This window comes from Taudactylus pleione, unplaced genomic scaffold, assembly GCF_031769625.1.
Source record: "Taudactylus pleione unplaced genomic scaffold, aTauple2 ptg000182l, whole genome shotgun sequence".
Lineage (NCBI taxonomy): Eukaryota > Metazoa > Chordata > Amphibia > Anura > Myobatrachidae > Taudactylus > Taudactylus pleione.
In genome coordinates this window covers 2,365,757-2,392,860 of record NW_028284584.1, presented here as the reverse complement: position 1 = coordinate 2,392,860, position 27,104 = coordinate 2,365,757, and the positions used below count along the sequence as shown (strand labels likewise).

Below are 27,104 nucleotides of genomic sequence, written 5' to 3'. Positions count from 1 at the left end.
TTATCCAGGCACCAAACAGTTAATCCAAGCTCTCGGCTCCCAGGATGCACCAGGTCCTCCCCCATATACCCCGCCCCTGGTCACAGGGCGTCAGTTTTTCACAAAGCCCACCAAGAGAAGGCAAAACAGGTAAGAAGGAAGGACATATGTTCTCCAGACCATTCTCTCACAACGAGGGAAACACTCAGAGATACAACGGATACCCAATAACACCAGGTGCGTTAGGGTGGGTGTCCTGTGGACCCCATGGACCTCGAAGAAAAATAGTTAACGAAGGTATGTTATACCATAACTCTTATTTTCTTCTACGGGGTCCATGGGGTCTACAGCCATCACATTGCATCACAAGCAGTACCCCTAAGGGCGAGAACGCTCCTGTGTCTCAGAAGGAGGCATCCTGAGAGGCAAAGGTGTCAAATGCATAGTGTTTTACAAAGGTGTGGACAGACGACCATGTGGCTGCCTTACACAATTGTTCTGCAGAGGCGCCCCAATGAGCTGCCCATGAAGGACCCACAGACCGCGTAGTGTGTGCCCTGATCGAATCTGGCACCCTACGACCCACCTGAGTGTATGCCTGTGATATGGTCATACGAAGCCATCTTGCTAAAGTCTGTTTATTGGCTGGCCAACCCCGCTTATGGCAGCCATACAGAACAAAAAGAGAATCAGACTTTCTCAACTTGCTGGTGCGATCCACGTAAATACGTAGAGCACGCACAACATCCAGGGAAGCCTCACCTAAGGACAGCCCTGAAACCTGAAAAGCTGGGACCACAATCTCTTCATTTATATGAAACCGTGATACCACCTTAGGAAGATACCCTGCCCTGGTCCGCAGCACCGCTCTATCCTGATGGAAAACTAGAAAAGGAGAGCGGACTGACAAGGCTGCCAGATCAGACACCCTACAAGCAGAAGCGATGGCCAAAAGAAAAATTGTTTTTGCCGTCAACCATTTGAGATCTACCGACTCCAACGGTTCAAAGGGGGAAGCCTGTAAAGCTTTAAGAACTAATGACAAGTCCCATGGTACTACCGGAGGAACAAATGGAGGCTGCACCCTCAAAACCTTTCCCCCTGAAAAAAGGTCCTAACATCAGATAGCGGAGCGACCCTACGCTGAAACCACACCCCAAGCGCAGAAGCCTGCACTCTTAAGGAGGCCAGACGAAGACCCCACTCTAACCCTGACTGGAAAAAAGAAAGTACTCGGGAGACCCTAAACACACTAGGATCAGATTTCCTCAGTTTACACTGAAAGAAACAGCGCCAAACCCTATAGTAAACCTGGGTCGAAGAAGGCTTTCGTGCCCTCAACATAGTCTTAATTACTGGCTCTGATAACCTCTTGGTTCTTAGAACGGAGGCCACAAGAGCCACGCCGTCAAAGCCAACCGAGGGAGATCCGGATACCAGCAGGGACCCTGTAGTAACAGATCCTGCCTCAGAGGAAGTGGCCACGGCATGTCCACTGAGAGGTTTTGTAGATCGGTAAACCAATGGCGCCTGGGCCAAGCAGGAGCTATCAGTATCACCACGGTGTCTTCTTGTTTGAGCTTTCTGACAACCCTGGGAAGAAGGGCTAGAGGTGGAAAGAGATACGCCAGTCCGAACTTCCACCTTACTGATAGAGCATCCGTGAAGTCTGCCAATGGGTCCCTGGTCCTGGACCCGTACCTGGGGACCTTGTGGTTGCGATTCGAGGCCATAAGGTCTATCTCTGGAAGACCCCATCTGTCCACCAGGTTCTGGAATACCTGCGGGTGGAGAGCCCACTACCCTGCGTCTATGTCTTGCCGACTCAGAAAGTCTGCTTCCACATTTTGTACCCCTGGAACATAAACCGCCGTTATCGCAGGGAGATGACGTTCTGCCCATATTAGGATCCTTGACACTTCTGCCATGGCTCCCCGACTTCGCATGCCCCCCTGTCGATTCAGATAAGCCACTGTGGTAACATTGTTGGATTGTACTTGCACATGCTGAAGGTGGATACCATCGACCCTAGCACTCGCATCGCCGCATGCACTGAGACTCGTCTGTTGTGTAGCAGATTGCGTATGCGCCCCTGTAGGACCGCAAAATTTTCCTCCGGCAGATACAATCTCTGCTTTATGGAGTCCAGCCGTGCTCCTAAGTGCACCAACTGTTGTCCTGGTTGGAGGAAGGATTTCTTCCAATTCACAACCCAACCGTACCTGTGTACACAGGAGACTGTCACACCCAGATGACTCATCAAATCCTGTGGAGACTGTCCCAGCAAAAGGAGATCGTCTAAGTAAGGCAAAATTCTGATGAGAGCTGCCATTATCACTGCCATGACCTTGGTGAAAACCCAAGGAGCTGAGGACAGGCCGAATGGTAGCGCCTGACACTGAAAATGGTCCTGCCCCACTGCAAAACGAAGAAACTGTTGATGGTACACCACAATAGGCACATGCAGATAGGCGTCCTGGATATCCAGGGATACCATGAAATCCCCTGGTTCCAAGGCTAATACTATTGACCTCAGTGTCTCCATATGAAACCTGGGTACTCGAATGAATGTATTGAGATCCTTTACATTTAAAATTGGTCGGAAGGACCCATTTGGCTTCCGAACCAGAAACTGGTTGTAATAAAACCCCTTCCGAACCTGATCCTCTGGCACTCGGACGATCACCCCTGCTTCTAGCAGGGACTGAACAGCTTGCTGTATGGCCAACGCCCTTACCGAACCCACTGGCTGGTATACGGAAAAGAACCTTTGGGGCGGACTTCTCCAAAATGTCACAGCATAACCCTGGGAAACTACTTCCAGAACCCAGGCGTCTGTTGTCGTGTGATGCCAGGTGTCCGAGTACCGAAGAAGTTGGCCTCCTACCCTGGGATCCCCCAGGGGGAGGCCCGTCCCATCAGGCCACTGGTTTATCTTGAGGCTTGGAACCCGGGCGTTTAGATTGCCAGGGTTTTTTAGGTGATGGTTTTCTACCAACACCTGTTCTACCAAAGGGCTGACCTCTAACCTTCCCCTGAGGCCGAAAGGTATGAAAGGAAGAAGATCTCTGTCTAGGACCTAATGCTGAGGGTAACCCCGCCGCCCTAGAGGCTGCTACCGAGGCCACAATCTTGTCTAATTCCGAGCCAAAAAGGACTCCCCCTGTGAAGGGAAGAGATTCTAAGGCCCTCTGACTCTGAATCTGCCTTCCAATCTCTTAACCACAATGCTCTACAAGCGACTACAGAGGCTGCTGATGCCCTGGCAGACAATATCCCTGTATCTAAAGCTGCCTCTCCAAGGTAAGATGAAGCCTCCTTCACATAAGAAACTATCTCTTGATGATCTTTAGACAATTCTGGTAAGGATTCCGCCAAAGCCTTCATCCATTCCTTGATGGCTCTAGCCACCCAGGCTGTGGCCATCGCCGGCTGAGTAGCTGCCCCTGAGATTGAAAAAATCGTCTTAAGGCAACAATCCAGCCTCTTATCAGTAGGATGTTTAAGGGAACAAGCTGACGGTACTGGTAAAGTGGAAATTTTCATCAAATGCGCCACATGCGTATCCACTGACGGTGGAACCTCCCATTTAGAACACTGCTGTGAAGAAAACGGATATAAAGCCGAAATCTTTTTAGCCACATGGAACCTTATGTCCGGAACTTTCCATGCCTCCCCCAAAAGCTCCGATAAATGCTCCGACCCGGGAAACTCTGCTTTGACCACCCTTTGGCGCTTAAACACCGGTGTTTTTTTATGTTGTGGCTCTGCCTCATCAATATTCAAAACCGCTTTGACCGCCCTAATTAAGAAAGGGAAATCAGCCACTGGGAAACGATCTCCCTCCTCAACGGAGAGAGACCCCTGAGAGGACAAATCAGAGTCTGTATCCTGATTTGCTTGAGTAGCCAAACGCCTTCTAGCCTTTGGCTGTGTTGGCTTGGCCGTTTGAAAGCGGCTGCTGAAAAGATGATGAGGGCCTCGCCTGCGCATGCGCATACATATCCATCCAAGATGGCATCATAGGAGGCATAAACATAGCCGGCTACAATGGTTGCTGAAATCTCATCACCGGAGCAGCTGGAACTGCCAACCTTTCGGCCACCTGGGCCATAATCTGGGAAAAATAAGCCCAAGGGGGTTCTTGCCCAGACGGCAGCAAATTTGATTGCTGAGGAGACTTTCTAAAACAATGGACACTTAACCCATTCTGTACAAAGTCCTGAGGGGACAAGCCCGCCTTACAGGCCACACATGAAATCAAAAGAGGGGCCTCTGTCACCTGTCTTTCAGATTCTTTTGACATGATTTCAAAGTCTGAAACTACACATACACGTGACCCCACCCCACACACCAGCTGCAGGGAGAGAAACAGTAATGACATGTCAGTAATACATACACATAGTTTCAATAAGTCACAAACAATGCATATATACTTAGCGAGCTTATGCAATTTGTTTAGGCTCCCATGCACTATGAATAGCAAAGCCTAGTAGCATATATGGAGCTTCTGTATAACTGGTCCAAAAAGGAGAAGCATACAGGGAGACTGACCCAATACTTCCTGAGCAACAGCCATGGAGAGCACTGAGAGTGGTCTGCAGCTGACTCAAATAATTGGAAGGCTGGGTGGAGCAACCCAAAGGCGGGAACCTCAGGAGGGCCGCAGTTCGGTTTGGGGGAGGGGCCGCCAGGGAAGTGTACCTCCCCTATTCTGCATGGACCACCCGGCAACTGACATGGCCGCTGCCATACTTCCCCCCCGGCTGTCAGACTTTATATCCCGGTGGTCCTGTGAAAGCAGACCCAGCAGGCTGGCTGCCCACACAGCAGTCCCCCGGCCAGTCTCTATGCCGGGGGACGGACCGCTCGTGACTGCGGTGTCAGGAGCCGCCCACGGTCCTACTCACCTGCATCCCCGCTTGGTCGCGGTCCAGAGTCCAAGCCCCTGCAGAAACCACTAGCTGAGACTAGTGTTGCGGCGTCAGCGGAGGTAAATGAAGCAGGGACCCGTGCGTCTATCGACGCATGGTTCCCAACAGGGAACACGTGCCCCTGCTTTTTTTTTTTTTTAAAGAACTTGGTCTTCAGGACTGCCCCGCAGTCCCACTGCTAGGTCGGTGCCTTCTCGCACCAAACAGTACACTGACGCCCTGTGACCAGGGGTGGGGTATATGGGGGAGGACCTGGTGCATCCTGGGAGCTGAGAGCTTGGATTAACTGTTTGGAGCCTGGATGAATCCATATACCCCAATGTGATGGCTGTGGACCCCATGGACCCCGAAGAAGAAAAGAATATTAGTCCCAGCCTGAAGAGTAAATATAAAGGACCCCTGAGGTGGTGGAGGCAGTCCAGTTATCCTGGGGGGATGGTGGTATATCTCGGAGCTGGGTGGTCGGGAACGTGAGTATTCCCCTGTATGTGGGGTGACTTACCGTAGGGACCTCAGTACCTACATGCCCTTAGGTGTTGATTGTAATCATACTCTGAGTAGTGATTGCTCGGGGATGAAGAAGATGTCTCAGACTCTTTCCGTATGCCGTACTGGCATACGTATCCCCCGCATAGGTGTAGGTTGCAAACAGGGTGTAATAATCTTCATAAAGTACAAGTCTGCAGCGACTTACCCAAAATCCTGGATGGGAGTATGGATCACTGCTCCAGACTGTGCCGGCCGCTCCTTCGCGGTAGCTCGCTTTTGAAGGAGACAGTGTGGGAGATGATCACTGGGAGCAAGTACCGACTCGGATCTCCGCTGGATGCTGGTGGTGTCAGCTGATGGTAGTAGCCGAACCCAACGGCAGTAGCCACAGTAAGACGCACTTCCTGCTCTGCGTGCTGATCTCTGGTCTGACGTCTGCGTGTGTCATACGTGTGTCCAACGCGTTTCGGCCGATCACGTCCTTCATCGAGGGTAAGTGTGTGCTATACGAGGTCTGGTTAAATGGAAATGATTGTCCAATCCCAGAGTGGGTTAGCCTGTGGCTCTGCCCACCCTCTGGTGTGGGACAGTATCATTATATTCTCCTACTTGCGTACAGTCTATACAGGCTCAAAAATTAGCATTGTATGATGCCAGCTCAGGCACATGTATGATGTGGGCATGACTGCCAGCTACTCACAGTCACGGAAGGAAGAAAAAGACAGTAAAAATAAAAACATAAGAAAAAATAAATAAAAAATAAATATAAAAATCAAAATAATATATATTATAATAAGCATGGAATATATGTAAAAATAAAATAAAAAAATGAACTGAATATAAAACCCAGTGAAACTGTGTTTTGATGTATTTCTTCACATATGGCAATGTGCGTGGTATACCATCAATCTATATAAAAATATCTTATCTGTATCGACTATTGTTACATACAGCGCTATATGGTGTTGTGTAAAATCAAATGTACACAATATATAATACACAAACTGTAATAGGTGGTTTTAATAACCAAGAAGGGGAAGGAATTACTGGTGACTCATATTGGGATATTACTCTGTTCAAATTATTTTGTGCTGTGCCCCAACCAGGATCCTCGATGTCTGTGGGGACTGTATATACACGAACATGCGTCCATAACTATTCGCCATATATGTCTACGTGCATATACCGGACTAAGAAAAGTTCTCAGTTGGGGTCTGGTGTGGTCTGAAAGAAATAAGTGTGTAGGAACAGATGTACGCCCATGTAAGTGTAGAGCCGTTGTCCGATTTCAATGTGTGCAGATGTCCAACTGCAAAGTTCTCAATATGGGCATTCTTATCCAGACGTGTTACATGAGCCATGCACTGCTGGGGGAACTTCCCATTTAGTACAATCAGTAGCTGGAAGAGGGTAAAAGGAAATTAAACATTTTGGAATTTGAGACCTTTTACCGAGCATATTCCAAGCGGTGCTCGTGTGATCAGATAACTGGGTAGGTAAAGGCTTTTCCTTTTGCAGCATTTGCTAAAAAACTGTAGAGGTATTAGCCTGTTCTGAGGTAGACCGTACATGTACCCACGCGGCTGCTATGTGGTCCGCAATCTGTGCCAGCACCTGAGAAAAGGCCGCCCAGGGTGGGTCCTGAGGAGACACTGGGGCTGAGGGGCTGTGTAACTATTAGTACAAAGACCATCCTGAAGATAGCAGGAGCACTGGGGCTTAGATGGACAGGGAGTAATCAGGAGGGTCTAGGAGGGGTTACACAAGAGTGAAAAGGTCGGTTTTGAGGGACTGCTTTATAGATTAGGAGAGTCTGGATATGTGAGGCATGGAGTTCTGTGAGTGGGGAGCAATGCAACAGTGACTTTGAGGTCATGAGGAGTGGGGACGGAGAGGTTGAGCTGGGGTGTATCTAGTGATACAAGAGGAGGCATAGGTGAGGGGAAGTACAGTAGGTTGATGTGAATTCTGTAGGGAATGTGGTGCCAGTGAAGGGAATTACAGAGGTGCTACAGATGGAATAGCGGGAAGGGCATGTAACCTCATTTCTGCGGTCTGTATGCATTTAAGAGAGGAGACACAGGAAATGGGGAGAAAGTGTTGCAGTAACCTAAGCAGGAAATACTGGGGGAATGGACCAGGGCTTTAGTTATACTCCCTGAGTGAGAAAGGGGCAAATAATGGTTCTGAAGGAGAAGGTGGCAAGGTTGTAGGAGGACACTGAGGCCGCGGGCATAGGGAACAGGGAAGAAACTAAAATAAAGCACTGGTATTCAATTTGAAGCATAATGACTCACATGTACTATACTCGTGTGGGGGTTGGGCAGAGATGTAGTTAATAGACCAGCGGACGCAATGCCGCCAGTTTAAACCCCCGACACTACCTGCCCGACACGAGACTTAAGATAGGCGTGGAAATACTGACGCCTATCTTAATCCCGACACCGGAAGACTGACCCCCAACATCCCGATCGTCGTGTGCCAGGTAAGTATGACACTTAGCCCAGGGAAGGGGGGGTTCGGTTTAGGGTCCCCCAGGAGGACTTAGGGTTAGACAACTCACCGGGGAAGGTTAAGGCTAGGATAGGGGAAGGGGGGAATAAGGGGCCACTAGGAGGGGGATTTAGGGTTAGGCACCCCCCATTTAGGCTGCGGGAAGGGGAGGGTTAGGTTTAGGCACCCCTGGGGGGAGGTTAGGGTTTGGCACTACTAATGGAGGGTTACGGTTAGGGGGGGAAGGGGAGGTTTAGGATACTTACCACCGGGCGTCGGGATCTCCTACTGTCGGCCTTTCACTGTCGGGATTTCAATCCCATTACGGCTTTCGGGATGCTGCTGTTCAGAATACCGACAGTGTCATTCCGACAGCCAGATACTGACACCCATTGGAACACAAGGTAAGTTTTTTCCCTACCCCTATCCTATTCTGGAAACAGGTGGAACACTTACTGACACCGTAAAATAGCTTAACTCATCTGTAGATGATCAATAAATTCTGATGTAGGTATAGCATCTATTATCTGGAATGCTTCTAGGTTTTCCTAGAGAAGGGTTTCTATGTAAATTGGACCAAAAAATTCTATAATATTTTAATGGCAATAAATAAAATGACCTGCCATTCTCTGCTTCCCAAAAAATTAAGCAGTGCTCCTCACAGTGAGTGCAAGTGTGGGCACTCAGTGATTATGGCCCAAACTGCATAATTCTCTATCTGGGTCAGATCCCGTACCCTTTCTTGCCAACATGCCGTACCCAATTCTACCAACATGTCTCACCCGTTCTTGCCAGTATCTCGTACACATTCCAGCCAACATCCCGCACCCACTCCAGCCAACATCCCGCACCCACTCCCTCCAACATCCCGCACCCACTCCCTCCAACATCCCGCACCCACTCCCTATAACATCCGGCACCCATTCCCTCCAACATCCCGCACCCATTCCCTATAACATCCAGCACCCATTCCCTCCAACATCCCGCACCCATTCCCTATAACATCCGGCACCCATTCCCTCCAACATCCCGCACCCATTCCCTCCAACATCCCGCACCCATTCCCTCCAACATCCCGCACCCATTCCCTATAACATCCCGCACCTATTCCCTATAACATCCAGCACCCATTCCCTCCAACATCCCGCACCCATTCCCTCCAACATCCCGCACCCATTCCCTCCAACATCCCGCACCCATTCCCTCCAACATCCCGCACCCATTCCCTCCAACATCCCGCACCCATTCCCTCCAACATCCCGCACCCATTCCCTCCAACATCCCGCACCCATTCCCTCCAACATCCCGCACCCATTCCTGTCAATTAAGGAAATGTCCTGGATCACAAATAACCCATTTTAGGTGGGTCCATTCTTATTCTCTTATGGATGCCAGCAATTAGGTCTGACCTATGAAAATCATGTCTGTTGGCAGATCTGTATAACCATGAAAACCCAACACAAGCAATATGAAGGACTTACCCTACAGAACGCTGTGGTCAGTGGCAGAAGCTGGGCTGCAACATTGTATTCTTCAAAGCTCGAACAATCCTGAAACAAAACACAGCTATGAAATGACTTGTGATCTGGAGATGGTTCCAATAACCTGCTCAGCAGGACAGCTCTCTTTTCACTAGACAAACGCCCAAAATGCTCTGGCAATGGGAAAACGGATGGGCTAAAGCTAGTAAAGAAATCAGTTGATCAGAAACTGTGTATAACATAAAAACAAAGAGAAGGTAAATGTAAATAAAGGCAACATGAAATCACAAAACATATGGAACACAATAATATAACAACCCATTAAGGGACAAAAACAATCTCGCGGGAATTATTGGCACAACTCGTGTCCAACTTTTTAAACAGAACAAAATACAGCAGACATTTAACATGAAGCTATTATTGGAATGTGGAAGCCTTGGTTGGATACCCAGACTAGCCGTGTGTTAAACTGTCCTAAGAAAACGTTTATGTGCTGGGAGTGTTCCTCCAAAACTCAGGAGTCTTGTAAAACTAGTAAACAACTTTTATGAGTTTTCCATTGTCAAATGTTAAAACGATTATTCACCTTTAAGCAGAAGGTTTAAGTAATTGTAATGAGGTCAATGGTACAAAAGGTTATCTACATAAAAGCAGACACAGCATCCCCAAAGCAAGGGGGGTTACGCTACATTGTGAAACCATTAGAGGCCATTGATTACGCACAATGCAGAACAGGTTTGAGTTGCTAACAATGTATTATAAATAAACATACACTTTCACCTCAAGATGTTTGACATTGTAGTTACATTGTCTGTGTTAGTGAATACAAGTTGTTGTTCCCTGTTTTCAACCACAGAGGTAGCTGGTAGGGATCTTCAACAGGATTTGCATTGTAACAATGTATAGAATGTTTACACGAATATTTGGGAAAGTTTTTCTCCATCTGAAACACACCTGATGCTCTTTGCCCTGATGCTGTCTAGCGGCCAGGTAGTAGGTCTAAGTGTCTGCAGTACCAGGGACCAAGGGCTATGCTGGGAGAACACTGCTGACTACTGAGTGCTGGGACTTTTGTGTTTAGTTATTTGTGTTATATGCCTGTGTGTGTCCAGGCTTAAGCTCATTTATGCTAAGGTCATACCTGCCTACTCTCCCGAAATGGTCGGGAGCCTCCCGAAAATCGGGTGTTGCTCCCACCCCCCACTGGAAGAAAGGGCAAGTCTTCCGGCTGGCGCCACCCAACCGCGACCCACCACCGGCATCTGCTCTCACCTTGCAATAGGTTGCCGGTCCGAGGGTAACTGATAATGTGATGTGCGCTGAATCTTGTCATCGTGGCCCCGCCCCAGCTAGACAGTGCCGGTAACCTGTGCCGAGTTGGCTGCCTCACCCGGAAGAGGCAGACAAATTGTTGGCAAGCCTGGCTAAGGTGCAGTGTCTGCTTGTGCCAATAAAAGACACTGCTTTACCGAGTACCTGCCTGTCTGAGTCCTCATTTCTATACCCTGTTACAGCAGACGCACTTACCTTGGAGATATCAGTGATACCTACTGCGTTACGTGTGTTAATGAATACCAGAAAATGGTAACATTTATGAAACATTTTATTAAAACCATTAATTTAGTGTTAATGAATAGGCCCCTATAATTAAGAACACAAAATGTCCAGTGGTGAGGATATTGTATCAGTAACTTGTTTTATTAAGATCACGTCAATATTTAAGATGGAAAAATTATCAGAAAACATTGTACAATTGTTTTAACATGGAAATGTTGTCTCTCAGGTACCACAGAATCTCGGTCTTTCATATGGTAGAAAATAGTGCTTTAGTGGGTGTGTAACCATATTATAGGGAATTGCAGGTACACTGAAGTGCAATACAACCCAAAGTAAGTGTTTGATCCAGTGTCCAGCTGGTAAGTATCCCAAGGTTAAACACTAGCCTCCAATCTGAAGTGCAGGCTATTCCCTGGGTGTATACTTCCATCAGTCACACATGGACATTAGTATCACAGATTCCATTTTCACATATGATAATAAAGAGCAAATAATATTAAAAAGACATTGTATACCAATGTATTCCGGGTAATACAAGACAATCAATTTAAGGCACGCTGAAACCATATGCACCTGACCATATACCATTTTGTGCACATGTGATCTGGTATTATTAACCTGTAGGTACCTAACATGTTATATTCAAGCTTCTCAAAACAGAGTGCATGACACACCTAGTGTACGTATTGGTTCAATCCTGTGTATTCTAGCTACCTCTGTTTGTAAAAACCACAAACATTTTTGAATTCAAATAATCTGCAGGATCAAAGTGATCAGGAGTGGTTCATAGCACATGGCGGCCAATCTGCAGGATCATAGTGATCAGGAGTGGTTCATAGCACATGGCGGCCAATCTGCAGGATCAAAGTGATCGGGAGTGGTTCATAGCACATGGCGGCCAATCTGCAGGATCAAAGTGATCGGGAGTGGTTCATAGCACATGGCGGCCAATCTGCAGGATCACAGTGATCAGGAGTGGCTCATAGCACATGGCGGCCAATCTGCAGGATCAAAGTGATCAGGTGTGGTTCATAGCACATGGCGGCCAATCTGCAGGATCAAAGTGATCAGGAGTGGTTCATAGCACATGGCGGCCAATCTGCAGGATCATAGTGATCAGGAGTGGTTCATAGCACATGGCAGCCCAGGAGCTGTCCCGAGGGGTCATATCAGGAACAACGACGTGCCAGACACAGCATTCCAGCTGTAATACATACAGATTTATAACAATGCAACACACAGTTCAATCAGCTATAGACAAACTTCCCATCCCATCGTGTGCTTGGTTTCCATCATAAAGCCCTACTAAACCCAGCAGTCTCATCCCTAACCAATTGATGCCCTATGCAAGATTTTAGATGGTACCCCCCAGCACCGTCGCTAGTTCCGCCTCTGACCCAGCACAGCACCCAACCCCCCAAATAGGGGTGTGGCCACACATTAGTACCCCCAATTAAAAATTACGCCACATAGAGTTGCAACATTATTCACATTACATCACAGGATAATGTCCCTTATTCACGTTACGACATACAGTAGTGTCCCTTATTCACATTACGCCACACAGTAGTGCCCTTTATTCACGTTACATCACACAGTGTTGTCCGTTATTCACATTACACCACACCATTTTGCTCCTTATTCACATTACACCACACAGTAGTGCCCTTTATACACGTTAGGCCACACAGTAGTGCACCTTATACACATAATGCCACACAGTAGTAGTGCCCCTTATACACATAATGTGCACACAGTAATGCCCCTTACACATTATGCTACACATTAGTAATACCCTCATACAAATAATGCCATTCAGTACTGCCCCTTACACATTATGCAACACATTAGTAATGCCCTCATACACATGCCATTCAATAATGCCCCTAACACTTTATATTGCCTTTGCCTAGGGCCAACTCTGAAACCCAGTGTACAAATGGCTCCAGAAGTGAAGGACTCAGAGAGTCACATATGTATTCCAGTTGCAGAAACACATTACATGTACTCTTGTTGTGCAGCTGCATACAGGCACTTCACCTCTGTGGTTAGACAACTGGGTCCCAGCACTGTCCTTCAAATTAGCTCCACTCACAAATATGTAAATTGTCAGATATGAAACACAAAGGTATAAAACCTGTTCAGTGTTAGGCTGAGCTTCCAATTATAAAGTACCCCCCCAACCCCAACCCCAACCCCAACCCCATCTTCATGGATCTGCTACAAACCGACGTCAGGAAACCTTCCCATATCATCAAAGTATATCTTCTAGCATATCATCAACGTATATCTTCTAGCATATCATCAACATATATCTTCTAGCATATCATCAATGTATATCTTCTAGCATATCATCAACGTATATCTTCTAGCATATCATCAATGTATATCTTCTAGCATATCATCAATGTATATCTTCTAGCATATCATCAATGTATATCTTCTAGCATATCATCAACGTATATCTTCTAGCATATCATCAAAGTATATCTTCTAGCATATCATCAAAGTATATCTTCTAGCATATCATCAACGTATATCTTCTAGCATATCATCAATGTATATCTTCTAGCATATCATCAACGTATATCTTCTAGCATATCATCAACGTATATCTTCTAGCATATCATCAATGTATATCTTCTAGCATATCATCAATGTATATCTTCTAGCATATCATCAAAGTATATCTTCTAGCATATCAATGTATATCTTCTAGCATATCATCAACGTATATCTTCTAGCATATCATCAATGTATATCTTCTAGCATATCATCAATGTATATCTTCTAGCATATCATCAATGTATATCTTCTAGCATATCATCAATGTATATCTTCTAGCATATCATCAATGTATATCTTCTAGCATATCAATGTATATCTTCTAGCATATCATCAACGTATATCTTCTAGCATATCATCAATGTATATCTTCTAGCATATCATCAACGTATATCTTCTAGCATATCATCAAAGTATATCTTCTAGCATATCATCAATGTATATCTTCTAGCATATCATCAATGTATATCTTCTAGCATATCATCAACGTATATCTTCTAGCATATCATCAACGTATATCTTCTAGCATATCATCAATGTATATCTTCTAGCATATCATCAATGTATATCTTCTAGCATATCATCAACGTATATCTTCTAGCATATCATCAAAGTATATCTTCTAGCATATCATCAAAGTATATCTTCTAGCATATCATCAACGTATATCTTCTAGCATATCATCAATGTATATCTTCTAGCATATCATCAACGTATATCTTCTAGCATATCATCAACGTATATCTTCTAGCATATCATCAATGTATATCTTCTAGCATATCATCAATGTATATCTTCTAGCATATCATCAAAGTATATCTTCTAGCATATCAATGTATATCTTCTAGCATATCATCAACGTATATCTTCTAGCATATCATCAATGTATATCTTCTAGCATATCATCAATGTATATCTTCTAGCATATCATCAATGTATATCTTCTAGCATATCATCAATGTATATCTTCTAGCATATCATCAATGTATATCTTCTAGCATATCAATGTATATCTTCTAGCATATCATCAACGTATATCTTCTAGCATATCATCAATGTATATCTTCTAGCATATCATCAACGTATATCTTCTAGCATATCATCAAAGTATATCTTCTAGCATATCATCAATGTATATCTTCTAGCATATCATCAATGTATATCTTCTAGCATATCATCAACGTATATCTTCTAGCATATCATCAACGTATATCTTCTAGCATATCATGAATGTATATCTTCTAGCATATCATGAATGTATATCTTCTAGCATATCATCAATGTATATCTTCTAGCATATCATCAATGTATATCTTCTAGCATATCATCAATGTATATCTTCTAGCATATCATCAACGTATATCTTCTAGCATATCATGAATGTATATCTTCTAGCATATCATGAATGTATATCTTCTAGCATATCATGAATGTATATCTTCTAGCATATCATCAATGTATATCTTCTAGCATATCATCAATGTATATCTTCTAGCATATCATCAATGTATATCTTCTAGCATATCATGAATGTATATAGTCTAGCATATCATGAATGTATATAGTCTAGCATATCATGAATGTATATCTTCTAGCATATCATGAATGTATATAGTCTAGCATATCATGAATGTATATAGTCTAGCATATCATGAATGTATATCTTCTAGCTTTATACTTGTCGTGCGCAGGCAGGACTCTTGCTGTTTGGGTGACAATAGACCTGTGAAGATACTGATCCCCCTGTTACAATAGATGGTGTTGTATGTACAATGTCCCCTCCCAGCTCCGCACATCTGACTTTTCTTAGGCAGAGATGCCATGCGTGTTTGTGAGTGCCGTCATGAGGCCCCTGGTTATAAAGATTAGCAAAGTGTGTCTGTAATCTTCTGTGGAGGAAATGGTTGGGATGCCAAGATCCCCTCACACTTTAGTCCCTCAGTGGGGTTTCTTCTGCCACGACCCTGTCCAATCCTTAACCTAATCCAGCTGTAATACCGTACTGCACACAGCCATCTGCGCTCTTTGCAAACACTTTAATTAAGGCGCGGGTGTAATAGGAGACAAAACACAAGAGGAAAATTCCATTAGCTACAAATCAGACTGGCCTGCGACATATTACACAGTGCTGAGTAATGGCACTGCCCGGGTTTGTGTACAAATTATCACTTTAGGTTACATTATTTTCTGTTCACCTACATCGCCACTTCCCTACCTAGTGAGCCCTTGTGGGGTAACTCTGTTACCTACACCAGCAGGAGGGCTTGGAGAAACAATATACAGAACAGGGGTGTTGGACTTGTCTGGTAAAGACCTGGAGACCAGTACAACATTCACCCCTCCTGTCCATTGTATAATATACAACAACATATAACAGGCAATACAGGTCCATAAAGTATAGGCACTCACACACAAGGTATTCCAAATATACGGGAGACACATTCTTTACATTCACCAGCACAGACATATAAACCAGCCCAGACAGCGAGAGGTCTGTCTTGAATTAGGTGCCTGAAAGATGCACAGGTCAGTAACAAATACAGCAGCAACTGCTTCTAATCACAGGGCTATTTGTAGCAGAGATGCTAGAAGGCAGAAGTCATTGCTTGTCGCTAATGTCACATCTCTGAGCCGGGAGCCGGTGAGCGGATGAGGGGGGTTCTTACAATACCTTCATAGATATAAGTCAATCTTGTTATAATTCATCAAGACTTTGTATTGTGCATTCTAATTGCATTAGACAGTACTGACAGGAGTAGCGGTCTTATGTCATACCCAGAATTGTACATACAGATGGAGCAGATTTCAGTGAAGATCCTGCTGTGTAAAATGAAACACGTGTCACAGAATACCACTTCTCATCACTATTCCCATAGGTGCAATCAGTGTCATAACAGTCTAATTGTTAGCTGGGCATGCAGTCGGGAAGCCGGTGGACCTAATCCCAACAGCCGGCTTCTTGACTGCTTTATCCCGGCGAGTTAAATGACAGGTGTCTAAATCTATACGCCTGTCATTTTACCAACGCCGGAAGACCGGCGCCCGGCATCCCGATCAAAGTGATGCTGGGCGGACAGCAGCGCGCGCGGGGGGGGGGTTAGGTTTAGGGTACCCGGGGGGGACTTAGGGTTAGGCACCCCCCCTGGAGGTTAGTTTTAGGCTAGGGGGAGGGAGGGTTAGGGGTAGGCACTGGGGGGGGGAAGGTTAGGGTTAGGCACGGGGGGAGAGGTTAGGGTTAGGCTAGGGGGGGGGAGGGTTAGGAATAGGTGCCCCCGGGGGGGGACAGGGTTAGGCACACCCGAGGGGACTTGGGGTTAGGCAGCAGGGAAGGGGGGGTTAGATTTAGGCACTAGGGGGGGAAGGTTAGGGTTAGGCACTGGGGGGGAAGGTTAGGGTTAGGCACTAGGGGGGGAAGGTTAGGGTTAGGCACTGGGGGGAAGGTTAGGGTTAGGCACTGGGGGGGAAGGTTAGGGTTAGGCACTGGGGGGGAAGGTTAGGGTTAGGCACTGGGGGGGAAGGTTAGGGTTAGGCACTAGGGGGGAAGGTTAGGGTTAGGCACTAGGGGGGAAGGTTAGGGTTAGGCACTGGGGGGAAGGTTAGGGTTAGGCACTGGGGGGAAGGTTAGGGTTAGGCACTGGGGGGAAGGTTAGGCACTAGGAGGGGAAGGTTAGGGTTAGGCACTAGGAGGGGAAGGTTAGGGTTAGGCACTAGGAGGGGAAGGTTAGGGTTAGGCACTAGGGGGGGAAGGTTAGGGTTAGGCACTAGGGGGGGAAGGTTAGGGTTAGGCACTAGGGGGGGAAGGTTAGGGTTAGGCACTAGGGGGGGAAGGTTAGGGTTAGGCATCCCTAAGGATGGTTAGAAATAGGTTAGCTAATACTTATCTTCGACGGTCATGATTTTCTCCTCTGCCGGCCTCCTGGTATCGGGATTCCAACCACCGGGCAGGGGTCCGGCGGTAAATCATATCGCTTCCATTAGCTGAAATACATGCTGCAATAAAGACTGCTCTGCCGGCATAGTGCAGCAGGGCACAAAGCACCACTGGTGGCAGCTACATAGGGCCATAATGGGCACCTCACCTGTCCAGCCATGTAATAACTACTACACTAGTATTCCTATATATATATACCTATCAGCATGATATAAAACCTGCAGACACACGTTTCTTTATACTAGACTCAATTTCAGCTGTACAGTCATTTTCTTGAGTAATGGATAGCAGTAGTTAGGTGGTATTAGACGTACCCTTAGTATAAAAATAATTAAATAAAAATGTCCGTTTATGGGGACAGGTTAATGTTAGATGTGGTGGAAACAGTGGCTGCTCTGTGGGTATATCAATTACCAACACAATATTAACATATAGGGCTTTATTTACTAAGCAGCAGCACTTGTAAGCCGCTGCTCCCTGGTGGGCTGCAGGTGAATATCTCAGCAGTGGGTTAGGATGAGAGCTGGAGGGCTCTTAATGAAGAAGTAGGTTTTGAGAGCCCCTTTGAAGATTTGTAGAGAGGTGGGGAGTACGATTGGGAGGGAGTTCCAGAGGTAGGGAGCAGCACGGGCAAGTGGGAGGAAGTAATCACTTGGCAGGAGAGGCGGCATTTGTTAAGCAAAGTAGGCGGGCGGGAGTGTGAGGGGAGATGAGGTCAGAGATGTAAATGGGAGAGGAATGGGTGAGGGCTTTGTAACTGAGTGTAAGAACCTTGAATTGGGTTCTGAATGGGAAATGGGAGGGAGTGGAGGGCTTGTTGGAGAGGGGAGGCAGATGTAGACCGTTTGGAGGGGAAGATGAGCCGGACAGCAGCACTGAGGACAGATTGGAGAGGAGAGAGATGAGTCAGGGAGGCCAGATAGGAGGAGGTTACAGTAGTCAAATCTGGAAATGACCAGTGAGTGGATGAGGGTTTTACTAGCATCCAGGGTGAGAAAGGGTCTGATCCTGGAAATATTTTTGAGATGAAGCGCCAGGACTGTGAGAGGTACTGAATTTGTGGTTTGAATGAGAGGGAGGAGTCCAGGATATCTCCAAGACAGCGCACTTTGGGGCTAGAGGGGATAGTTGTGCCATCAATAGATAATGAAATTGTCGGAAGTGAAGTTATGCACGAGGGTGAAAAAATGATCTGCACAGTTAGACATGTTAAGTTTAAGAAAGCGCTGGGACATCCAGGAAGAGATAGCAGAGACACATTTGGAAATACGAGTGAGTAGAGAGGGGGAGAGCTCAGGGGATGAAAGGTAGATCTGAGTATCATCAGCATAGGGATGATATTGGAGGTCAAAATAGCTGATGAGTACGTATAGAGGGAGAATAGGAGAGGGCCAAGAACAGAACCTTGGTGAACACCTACCATTAGTGGAAGTGGATGAGGGCGGGGGGAGGAATCATGAGAGGAGACAGAAAAGGAACAGAGAGATAGTAGAACAGCCAGGAGAGGGCAGTGTCACGTAGACCAAGGAAGTGAAGGATTTGCAGGAGATGAGGGTATTCCACAGTGTCAAAAGCAGCAGAGAGGTCAAGGAGAATGATCAGAGAATAGTGGCTCTTGGATTTGGCAGCAAGGAAGTCATTGCTGACTTTCGTGAGGGCAGTTTCAGTGCAGTGGAGAGAACGGAAGCCAGACTGAAAAGGGTCAAGTGGAAGGAAAGAAAGGCGGTTGTAAACAATATGCTCATTAAGTTTTGAGGCAGGAAGGAGAAAGAGGGGTCGGTGGTTGGAGAGAGTGTTAGGATTAAGGGTAGGTTTTTTTAAGAATGGGGGAGACAAGGGCCTGTTTGAATGCAGAAGGGACAGTTCCAGATGAGAGGGAGAGATTGAGAAGGTGGGCAAGATGGGAGCAGGCAGAAGGAGACAGGTAGCGGAGGAGGCGGGAAGGGATAGGGTCAAGGAGGGAGGTGGATTGGGGTGGGGGAGGACACGGGGACCGGATGAGGGCCATGATTTCCTCTCCAGATACAGGGGAAAAGGATGTCAGGGTTGGTGTGATGGATGCGGAGGAATGCCCTGGGAAAGGAGGGGGTGGAGTGCTGTGTGGTGAGATATGATGTCCTGATGTATGGATTCAGGTTTAGGTATAAAGTAGGTGGCAAAGTCAAGGGCAGAGAGCAAGAAATGGAGGCGAGGAGAGGAAGGGCATATGAGGGGGTTGAAAGTGGTGAAAAGATGCTGGGGGTTTGAGGACTGGGAGGAGATGAGGTTCTTGAAATATGATTGTTTGCATTGTAGGATGATAGCATAAATTGCATGATTTCCTCCACTGTCGCTTGGCGGTTCCTGAACACTTTTGCAGGTATCTGGTGTATTTGGAATGCCAGGGTTTAGGTTTTGATCTGCGAGGGTGAGTAGTGATCCCTGGAGCAACAGAGTCAAGAGCAGAAGTAAGGGAGACATTGCATAGGGAAGTGGTTTGTTCAGGGCAGGAGGGAGAGAGGATAGGGGAGAGAAGAGAGTTAAGCAGGGAGAAAAAAAGAAACTGTGTTGATAGTCTCAATGTTACGCTTAGTAATAGTAGCCCTAGGAGGTAGAGGGGGGATAAATTATAGAGAGAAGGTGATAGAGGGGAATGAGGAATTGGAGTAATAAAAATATCACAACGGTGAGTGAAGACCAGATCTGTGCCCACTCACATGGGATGGTGAGGAGGCCCATTGGGAGAGACCAATTGAAGATGTGAGTGTAAGGAATGTAAAGGCAAAGGATTCTGAGGGAATATAAATTGAAATACTGAAGTGACCTAGGATAATGGGGGGGAAGATCTGAGGAGAGAAAGTGAGGGAGCAAGGAAGCAAAGCTGTCAAGGAATTTGGAGGGAAGGCCAGATAGGTGCACTGGTTGGAAAAGGCGTATAAGCATGAACCTCAAATGAGGAAAACGTAAGGGATGATTCAGAGGGTATGAGTTGGTAGGAGTAACCGGGGGGACAGAAGGACTCCAACACCACCACCATGGCCACCTATGGGACGGGCTGTGTGTGAGAAGTTGAGGCCCCCAGACGCGAGAACTGCAGGAGAAGTGGTGTCAGAGGTTGAAATCTTTCATTAATGGCTAGGAGATGCACGGAGTTGTAGATGATAAGGCCATGGGTGGGGGCCAACTTGACCGATTTGGCATTCCAGAGGGCACAGGATAGAGGCACAAAGTTTGTGGGGGAGATGTGAAGGAGATTATCAGAGTTGCTGTAGTGTTGAGGTGAGATTAATTTGGGGGACCATGCTGAAGAGTGTAGCAATGGTACGGGCACCTTGGCTAGAAAGGGAACCTGTAGGAGGTGGGCAAGGAGGGAGTTTAATGAGATGTGGATAGAGGTGGGGTGAAGTGCCAGGGAGAGAAAGGATAAGTGGTGGGGTAGAAGAGGAGAAAATGGAGAAACGGGAGAGGAGGGGGGAGGAAGGCAGACACAGGAGGGGAGAGAAGGAGAGGAGGAGACAAAGGGGGAAAGGATGAGGTAGAAGCAGCGGGCAGAACAAAGCATTAGGTAGACACTGAGAGAAGGGGGGAGTTGAAGAAAACATGGTCATTGTGTGGGGTGTAGTAGGTATGACTGCCGGCCGCATGGTTCAAATCCCGACAGCGGCAGCCCGACAAGGGTGAAGATCCCGATCGTCCCTAAGGTAAGTATCGCTAACCTAATTCCCCCCCCCCCTAACCCTTCCTCCTTAGGGGTGCCTAACCCTCACCTCCCCCCCAAGTGCCTAACCCTAATCCCCCCTCTCAGTGCCTAAACCTAACCCCCCCTTTCCCGCAGCCTAAAGCCAAGTCCCCTGGGGGGAGGGTGGCTAACCCTAACCTCCCCCCGGGGGTGCCTACCCCTAACCCTCCCTCCCCCTAGCCTAAACCTAACCATCCCGGGGGGGGGGTGCCTAACCCTAAGTCCCCAAGGGAGCCCTAAACCTAACCCCTCCCCGTTCGGTATGCCGGGCGTCGGTCTTCCAGCGTATGGTTAATGACAGGTGTCGAGTTTTCGACGCCTGTCATTAGTACCACGCCGGGATTAGAAAGTCTGGAAGCCGGCGGTCGGCATTTAGACCGTTGGCTTCCAGACTACATTCCATTGTGTGGATGAGGTAAATAGGGGAAGGAAAATGAAGTAGAAATGAAGTCTGAATGTGAGAGAAAGTGCAGAGGATTTGCAGAAATGCAATTGAAGGTACAGTGTTTGTAAAAGTGTATGCACAACAAACAAAGCTCATTATTGAGCGGAATAAACATGGAGATTTAATGGGTGCAGAAACTGAATATTAAAGTAGACTGTGTTAGTAGATAAAGGATGTGAAACTAGGCGAGAAAGCTATGGTAAAAAGACTTGATTTCCAAGGGTAAAGAGGGAAAGTGACTGGCACAGATACCGTAAGCATTGAGATGTTGTAAAACCAGAGAGCCAGCACAAATAGTAGCAAGTGTAGTGCTAAAATCTTGCACTGACCAAACAGGGAGTTCAGTTGTGAATGTTCTGGTTATGCAGGCAGCAGGTGTTTGTAGTGAAGAGGTTTTGAGATCCAACTGTGTCCTTATATGGTTTTAATTGGTGAAAGTTTGAAGTTAGAGTGTTCTCCTTCTATTTCACGTTGGTTTAATGCAGGTATAACGCTACAGTTAGGCACTTTGTAAATCTGCACTTCAGATAATTGCATTCTACAGACTAGAAAAGAAAAGTATTGCCCTAGAGTTTGCAAAGTCATAACTTCCATCACAGGGGTAAATGGTAAAGTTACCAGGTGTAAGATCCTTCTCACCGTCATTACATTGGATGGCTCACGTTGCTATATAGAGGTGGGATCCAATCTGTGAACAATCATTGGCGATTATATCATCCTATTTAATAATGTACTGAGAATTGAGACAACCCCTGATAAAGTATCATAAGGAGACGAAACACGTAGGGTAAAGAAGCTCTGAGATCCACTATAAGGATACACAATGGAGCCCTGAACCCTAGAATAAGGGTGAAAACATCTTGTACCTTGAGAGCGGAACGTCTGCAGCTGTCTGTGATGTCATTTGTATTGTGAAAACTGTGTTTTGTACAAATACATTTTAAAAAAGATATTTCAAATTGTAGTACAGTGTATTGGGTTTACAGCCCTATGGGATTATCTAATGAACTTTGTGTAGAGCACCTTTGGTATTCTTGATTGTTGGGGAAGGTTTGTAAATATATATATATATATTAGGGATGAGCGGGTTCGGATTTCTGAAATCTGAACCCCCCCGAGCAGAGTCAGGCTCGGGTTTTCCCGCCTGACTCGGATCTGAAATCGAGGCAAAACATCATCATCCCACTGCGGATCTCGTGGGTTTTGGATTCTATAAAAGGTCACTGCGTCTGCGCCATTTCTCACTCCGGCTGTGGACAGTGAAGAGGGAGGGTGGGAGTTGTGTTGCTGTTGTCCATAGGGCTGTGTCCACTCCAAAGTCCATAGGGGCTGGCTGGGCTTTGTTGTGCAGTGTCCCATAAAGGCTGTAGTCCTAAAGGGGTGCTGTAGTGTTGTCAGCACCCCTTTGTGCAAAAAAAACAATTCTTTTTTTTTTTATTTGTGTGTGCTGTATCCGCACGTGCATCAACAAAGTATTAGCACCAAGCGTGCGCCTGTGTCATAAATCAAGGGCCGGCTGGCTCATCGGTTGAAGGGTGGTGTAACCCCAAAGTGCATGAAAAAAAATAAATATCTTTTTCTATGTTTGTGTGCGCCTTAGCCGCACGTATATATCAATATCACATAAATGGAGGACAAATATTTGTCCAATAAAAATAAAATAGGGAAAGATCAAGAACCACTTCCTCCTAGTGCTGAAGCTGCTGCCACTAGTCATGACATAGGCGATAACATGCCATCAACGTTGTCTGCCAAGGCCGATGCCCAATGTAACAGTAGAGGGCATTAAAAATCCCAAATGGCAAATTACAGGAAAATTACCTTAAAAAATAAATGTAAATCGTCTGAGGAGAAACAAACTTGCCAATATGCCATTTAGGACACGGAGTGGCAAGGAACGGCTAATGTCCTCCCCTATGTTCATGACGTTCATCTGCTTCTCCTTCACTTGATTATACTTTAATATACAACCGTACCACACCCTTGGTTGCTGACACCATGCTGCTTATCTAAGTGTTATGCAGCAATGTATTAATCATGTATCTGTCCTGTATTGTTTGTACTGTTAATAATAACTGTTTTCTTGTGTGCTCATTTGTTTATGTACATTATAAGGAGCTACAGAAGCCTTGTGGTGCCATATATATATATATATATATATATATAAAGGATAATAGTAATAATGACAGGTGGTTCAGCTTCACATGACGATGGAAGCCCTCCTCCCGCTACACAAATCAAACGAGTTACGTTGGCAAGAGCACAGCGAAGAACTGTGCGTTCTAAGAAGATATCACAAATCCCCATGGAGAGTCCAAGTGTGGTGGCGGTTGCGATGCCTGACCTTCCCAGCACTGGACGGGAAGAACCGAAAAATAGCTAAATCTACGCTGACTCTATATTAAATCAAATAGATGATTGGAAAAGTAATAATGCGATAATGAATGTACATAACTACACAATAAATATGTAATGTCCACTAAGGATGCCACATAAAATCAATAACAAAAATAAATACATATAATCATTTCAAAGTACAATATTAGATTGATTTTTTAGAGTGTTATAACACTGTGTAACTATTAAATGCACTGATACAAAAGTTGCCAATAGCTGTGGTCCAGCACAACAGAATAAAACCCGTATAATAAATGCTGAGAGCTGTCAGGTGTTTCTACAGGCCAGATAGTAAATGCTTCCACAACAAAGATAATGACGGATAATTCATTTAGCAGGTGGAGAAAAACAGTCCTCAGTGTTGTTTAAAAAGAAAAGTCACATATGGTCGTATGCAGTGACCCGTAAACTTCAAATATTGTCAGGCACATAAATGATATCGATCTCGTGCTGTAGCCACCAGCCCTAAGTATAACTGCGCAAAAATACAGCTGTATAAAATACTCCAAGAAGCAGCCACTGAGTCAGGCTACAAAACAATCACAGTAACAGCAGATTAAAGATACTATGTTGCACTAATTCAGTGTGTTGCCTTTGTGTACTCACAAACTTTGTAGTCGGCAAATGTGGGGCCCTCCTATGTGTGATTCATCCTCCGGTATCCTGTATTGCACAGGTTCTCAAACTCTGTCCTCAGGACCCCAAACAGTGTATATTTTGCAGATCTCCTCACATAATTACTAGTGAAATAATTAGCTGCACCTGTAGATCTTTTAAAATGTGCCAGTGAGTAATGAATACACCTGTGCACCTGCTGGGTTACCTGCAAAAAGTGAACTGTGTGGGGTCCTGAGGACCGACTTTGAGAACCACTGCTGTATTGTATGCCAGGAAATGCACACATCTGTGACAGGTGCTGCTAATGTACAGGAATTCTGCTAAAGTCTTTTATTTACAGACATTTGGGACGGCAATGGGCACGAGGTTCGCGCCGAGCATTGCCAACCTATACATGGAGGCCTTCGAGCAGGCACATGTTTGGGGGGGGGGGGGGGGCTCGGCGCGGGCCTCGTGCTCTATGGATGCTATATTGATGATTTCTTTTTTATTTGGGCTGGTGATGCACATTCACTGTCACTTTTTATTGCACAGTTAAGTTTTAATCATTTTAATTTAAATTTCACTGTGCTGCCCAATGCTAACCATTACACCCTCTGTGCTGCCCAATGCTAACCATTACACCCTCTGTGCTGCCCAATGCTAACCATTACACCGTCTGTGTTGCCCAATGCTAACCATTACACCGTCTGTGCTGCCCAATGCTAACCATTACACCCTCTGTGCTGCCCAATGCTAACCATTACACAGTCAGTGCTGCCCAATGCTAACCATTACACAGTCTGTGCTGCCCAATGCTAACCATTACACCCTCTGTGCTGCCCAATGCTAACCATTACACCCTCTGTGCTGCCCAATGCTAACCATTACACCCTCTGTGCTGCCCAATGCTAACCATTACACCCTCTGTGCTGCCCAATGCTAACCATTACACCGTTTGTGCTGCCCAATGCTAACCATTACACCGTCTGTGCTGTCCAATGCTAACCATTACACCCTCTGTGCTGCCCAATACTAACCATTACACCCTCTGTGCTGCCCAATGCTAACCATTACACCATCTGTGCTGCCCAATGCTAACCATTACACCGTCTGTTCTGCCCAATGCTAACCATTACACCATCTGTGCTGCCCAACGCTAACCATTACACCACTGCCCAATGCTAACCATTACACCATCTGTGCTGTCCAATGCTAACCATTACACCCTCTGTGCTGCTCAATGCTAACCATTACACCGTCTGTGCTGCCCAATACTAACCATTACACCCTCTGTGCTGCTCAATGCTAACCATTACACAGTCAGTGCTGCCCAATGCTAACCATTACACCGTCTGTGCTGTCCAATGCTAACCATTACACCCTCTGTGCTGCTCAATGCTAACCATTACACAGCCTGTGCTGCCCAATGCTAACCATTACACCATCTGTGCTGCCCAATGCTAACCATTACACCCTCTGTGCTGCCCAATGCTAACCATTACACCACTGCCCAATGCTAACCATTACACCGTCTGTGCTGTCCAATGCTAACCATTACACCATCTGTGCTGCTCAATGCTAACCATTACACCATCTGTGCTGCCCAATGCTAACCATTATACCGTCTGTGCTGCCCAATGCTAACCATTACACCGCCTGTGCTGCCCAATGCTAACCATTACACCGTCTGTGCTGCCCAATGCTAACCATTACACCGTCTGTGCTGTCCAATGCTAACCATTACACCATCTGTGCTGCTCAATGCTAACCATTACACCATCTGTGCTGCCCAATGCTAACCATTATACCGTCTGTGCTGCCCAATGCTAACCATTACACCATCTGTGCTGCCCAATGCTAACCATTACACCATCTGTGCTGCCCAACGCTAACCACTACACAGTCTGTGCTGCCCAATGCTAACCATTACACCATCTGTGCTGCTCAATGCTAACCATTATACCGTCTGTGCTGCCAAATGCTAACCATTACACCATCTGTGCTGCCCAATGCTAACCATTACACCATCTGTGCTGCCCAACGCTAACCATTACACCCTCTGTGCTGCCCAATGCTAACCATTATACCGTCTGTGTGGAAGTCAGAGGTGTGTGATCCTGCAATACAAAGAATCGGGGCCATATATTGTTACAAGAAAAATACCTACCTCCCACTATACCACTAGCATTTGCATACAATATTATCAATTATCTAGAAGAAACTACACGTTGTATTATTATTTTTATTTTCATGTCTACACAAACAATATGAGCCGGACGACCGAAAAGCAAAGACACAACATCTGCAGATATCCTCACTGTGATACTAAGGGCAGCGCCTTTATTCCTCTCACCTACAGTATATCACACATACTGCACCCCTGCAAAATGTATACATTCACCTAAAGGCTCATTACATACGGCTGCTGCAAACTGGGCACAGAGAACAGCAATTGTCTAACATTCCACAAATAACAGCTCTGGTTCAGGCTGCTGCTGTTTGTTACAATAATAAA

General features: G+C 46.0%; 1 protein-coding gene and 1 pseudogene across 2 annotated transcripts in view; both read right to left on the bottom strand.

The window, feature by feature from the left end:
• The window catches only part of SBF2 (SET binding factor 2), an 805,041-nt gene that overhangs the window by 248,111 nt on the left and 529,826 nt on the right, over nucleotides 1-27,104 (bottom strand). For both annotated transcript variants that reach the window (XM_088476083.1, XM_088476084.1), the window contains exon 17: nucleotides 9,377-9,445. In XM_088476083.1, coding sequence (XP_088332209.1) covers nucleotides 9,377-9,445 — 69 coding nt within the window. The remainder of the gene's footprint in view (nucleotides 1-9,376; nucleotides 9,446-27,104) is intronic.
• On the bottom strand, nucleotides 1,359-3,405 carry LOC148519800 (uncharacterized; annotated as a pseudogene).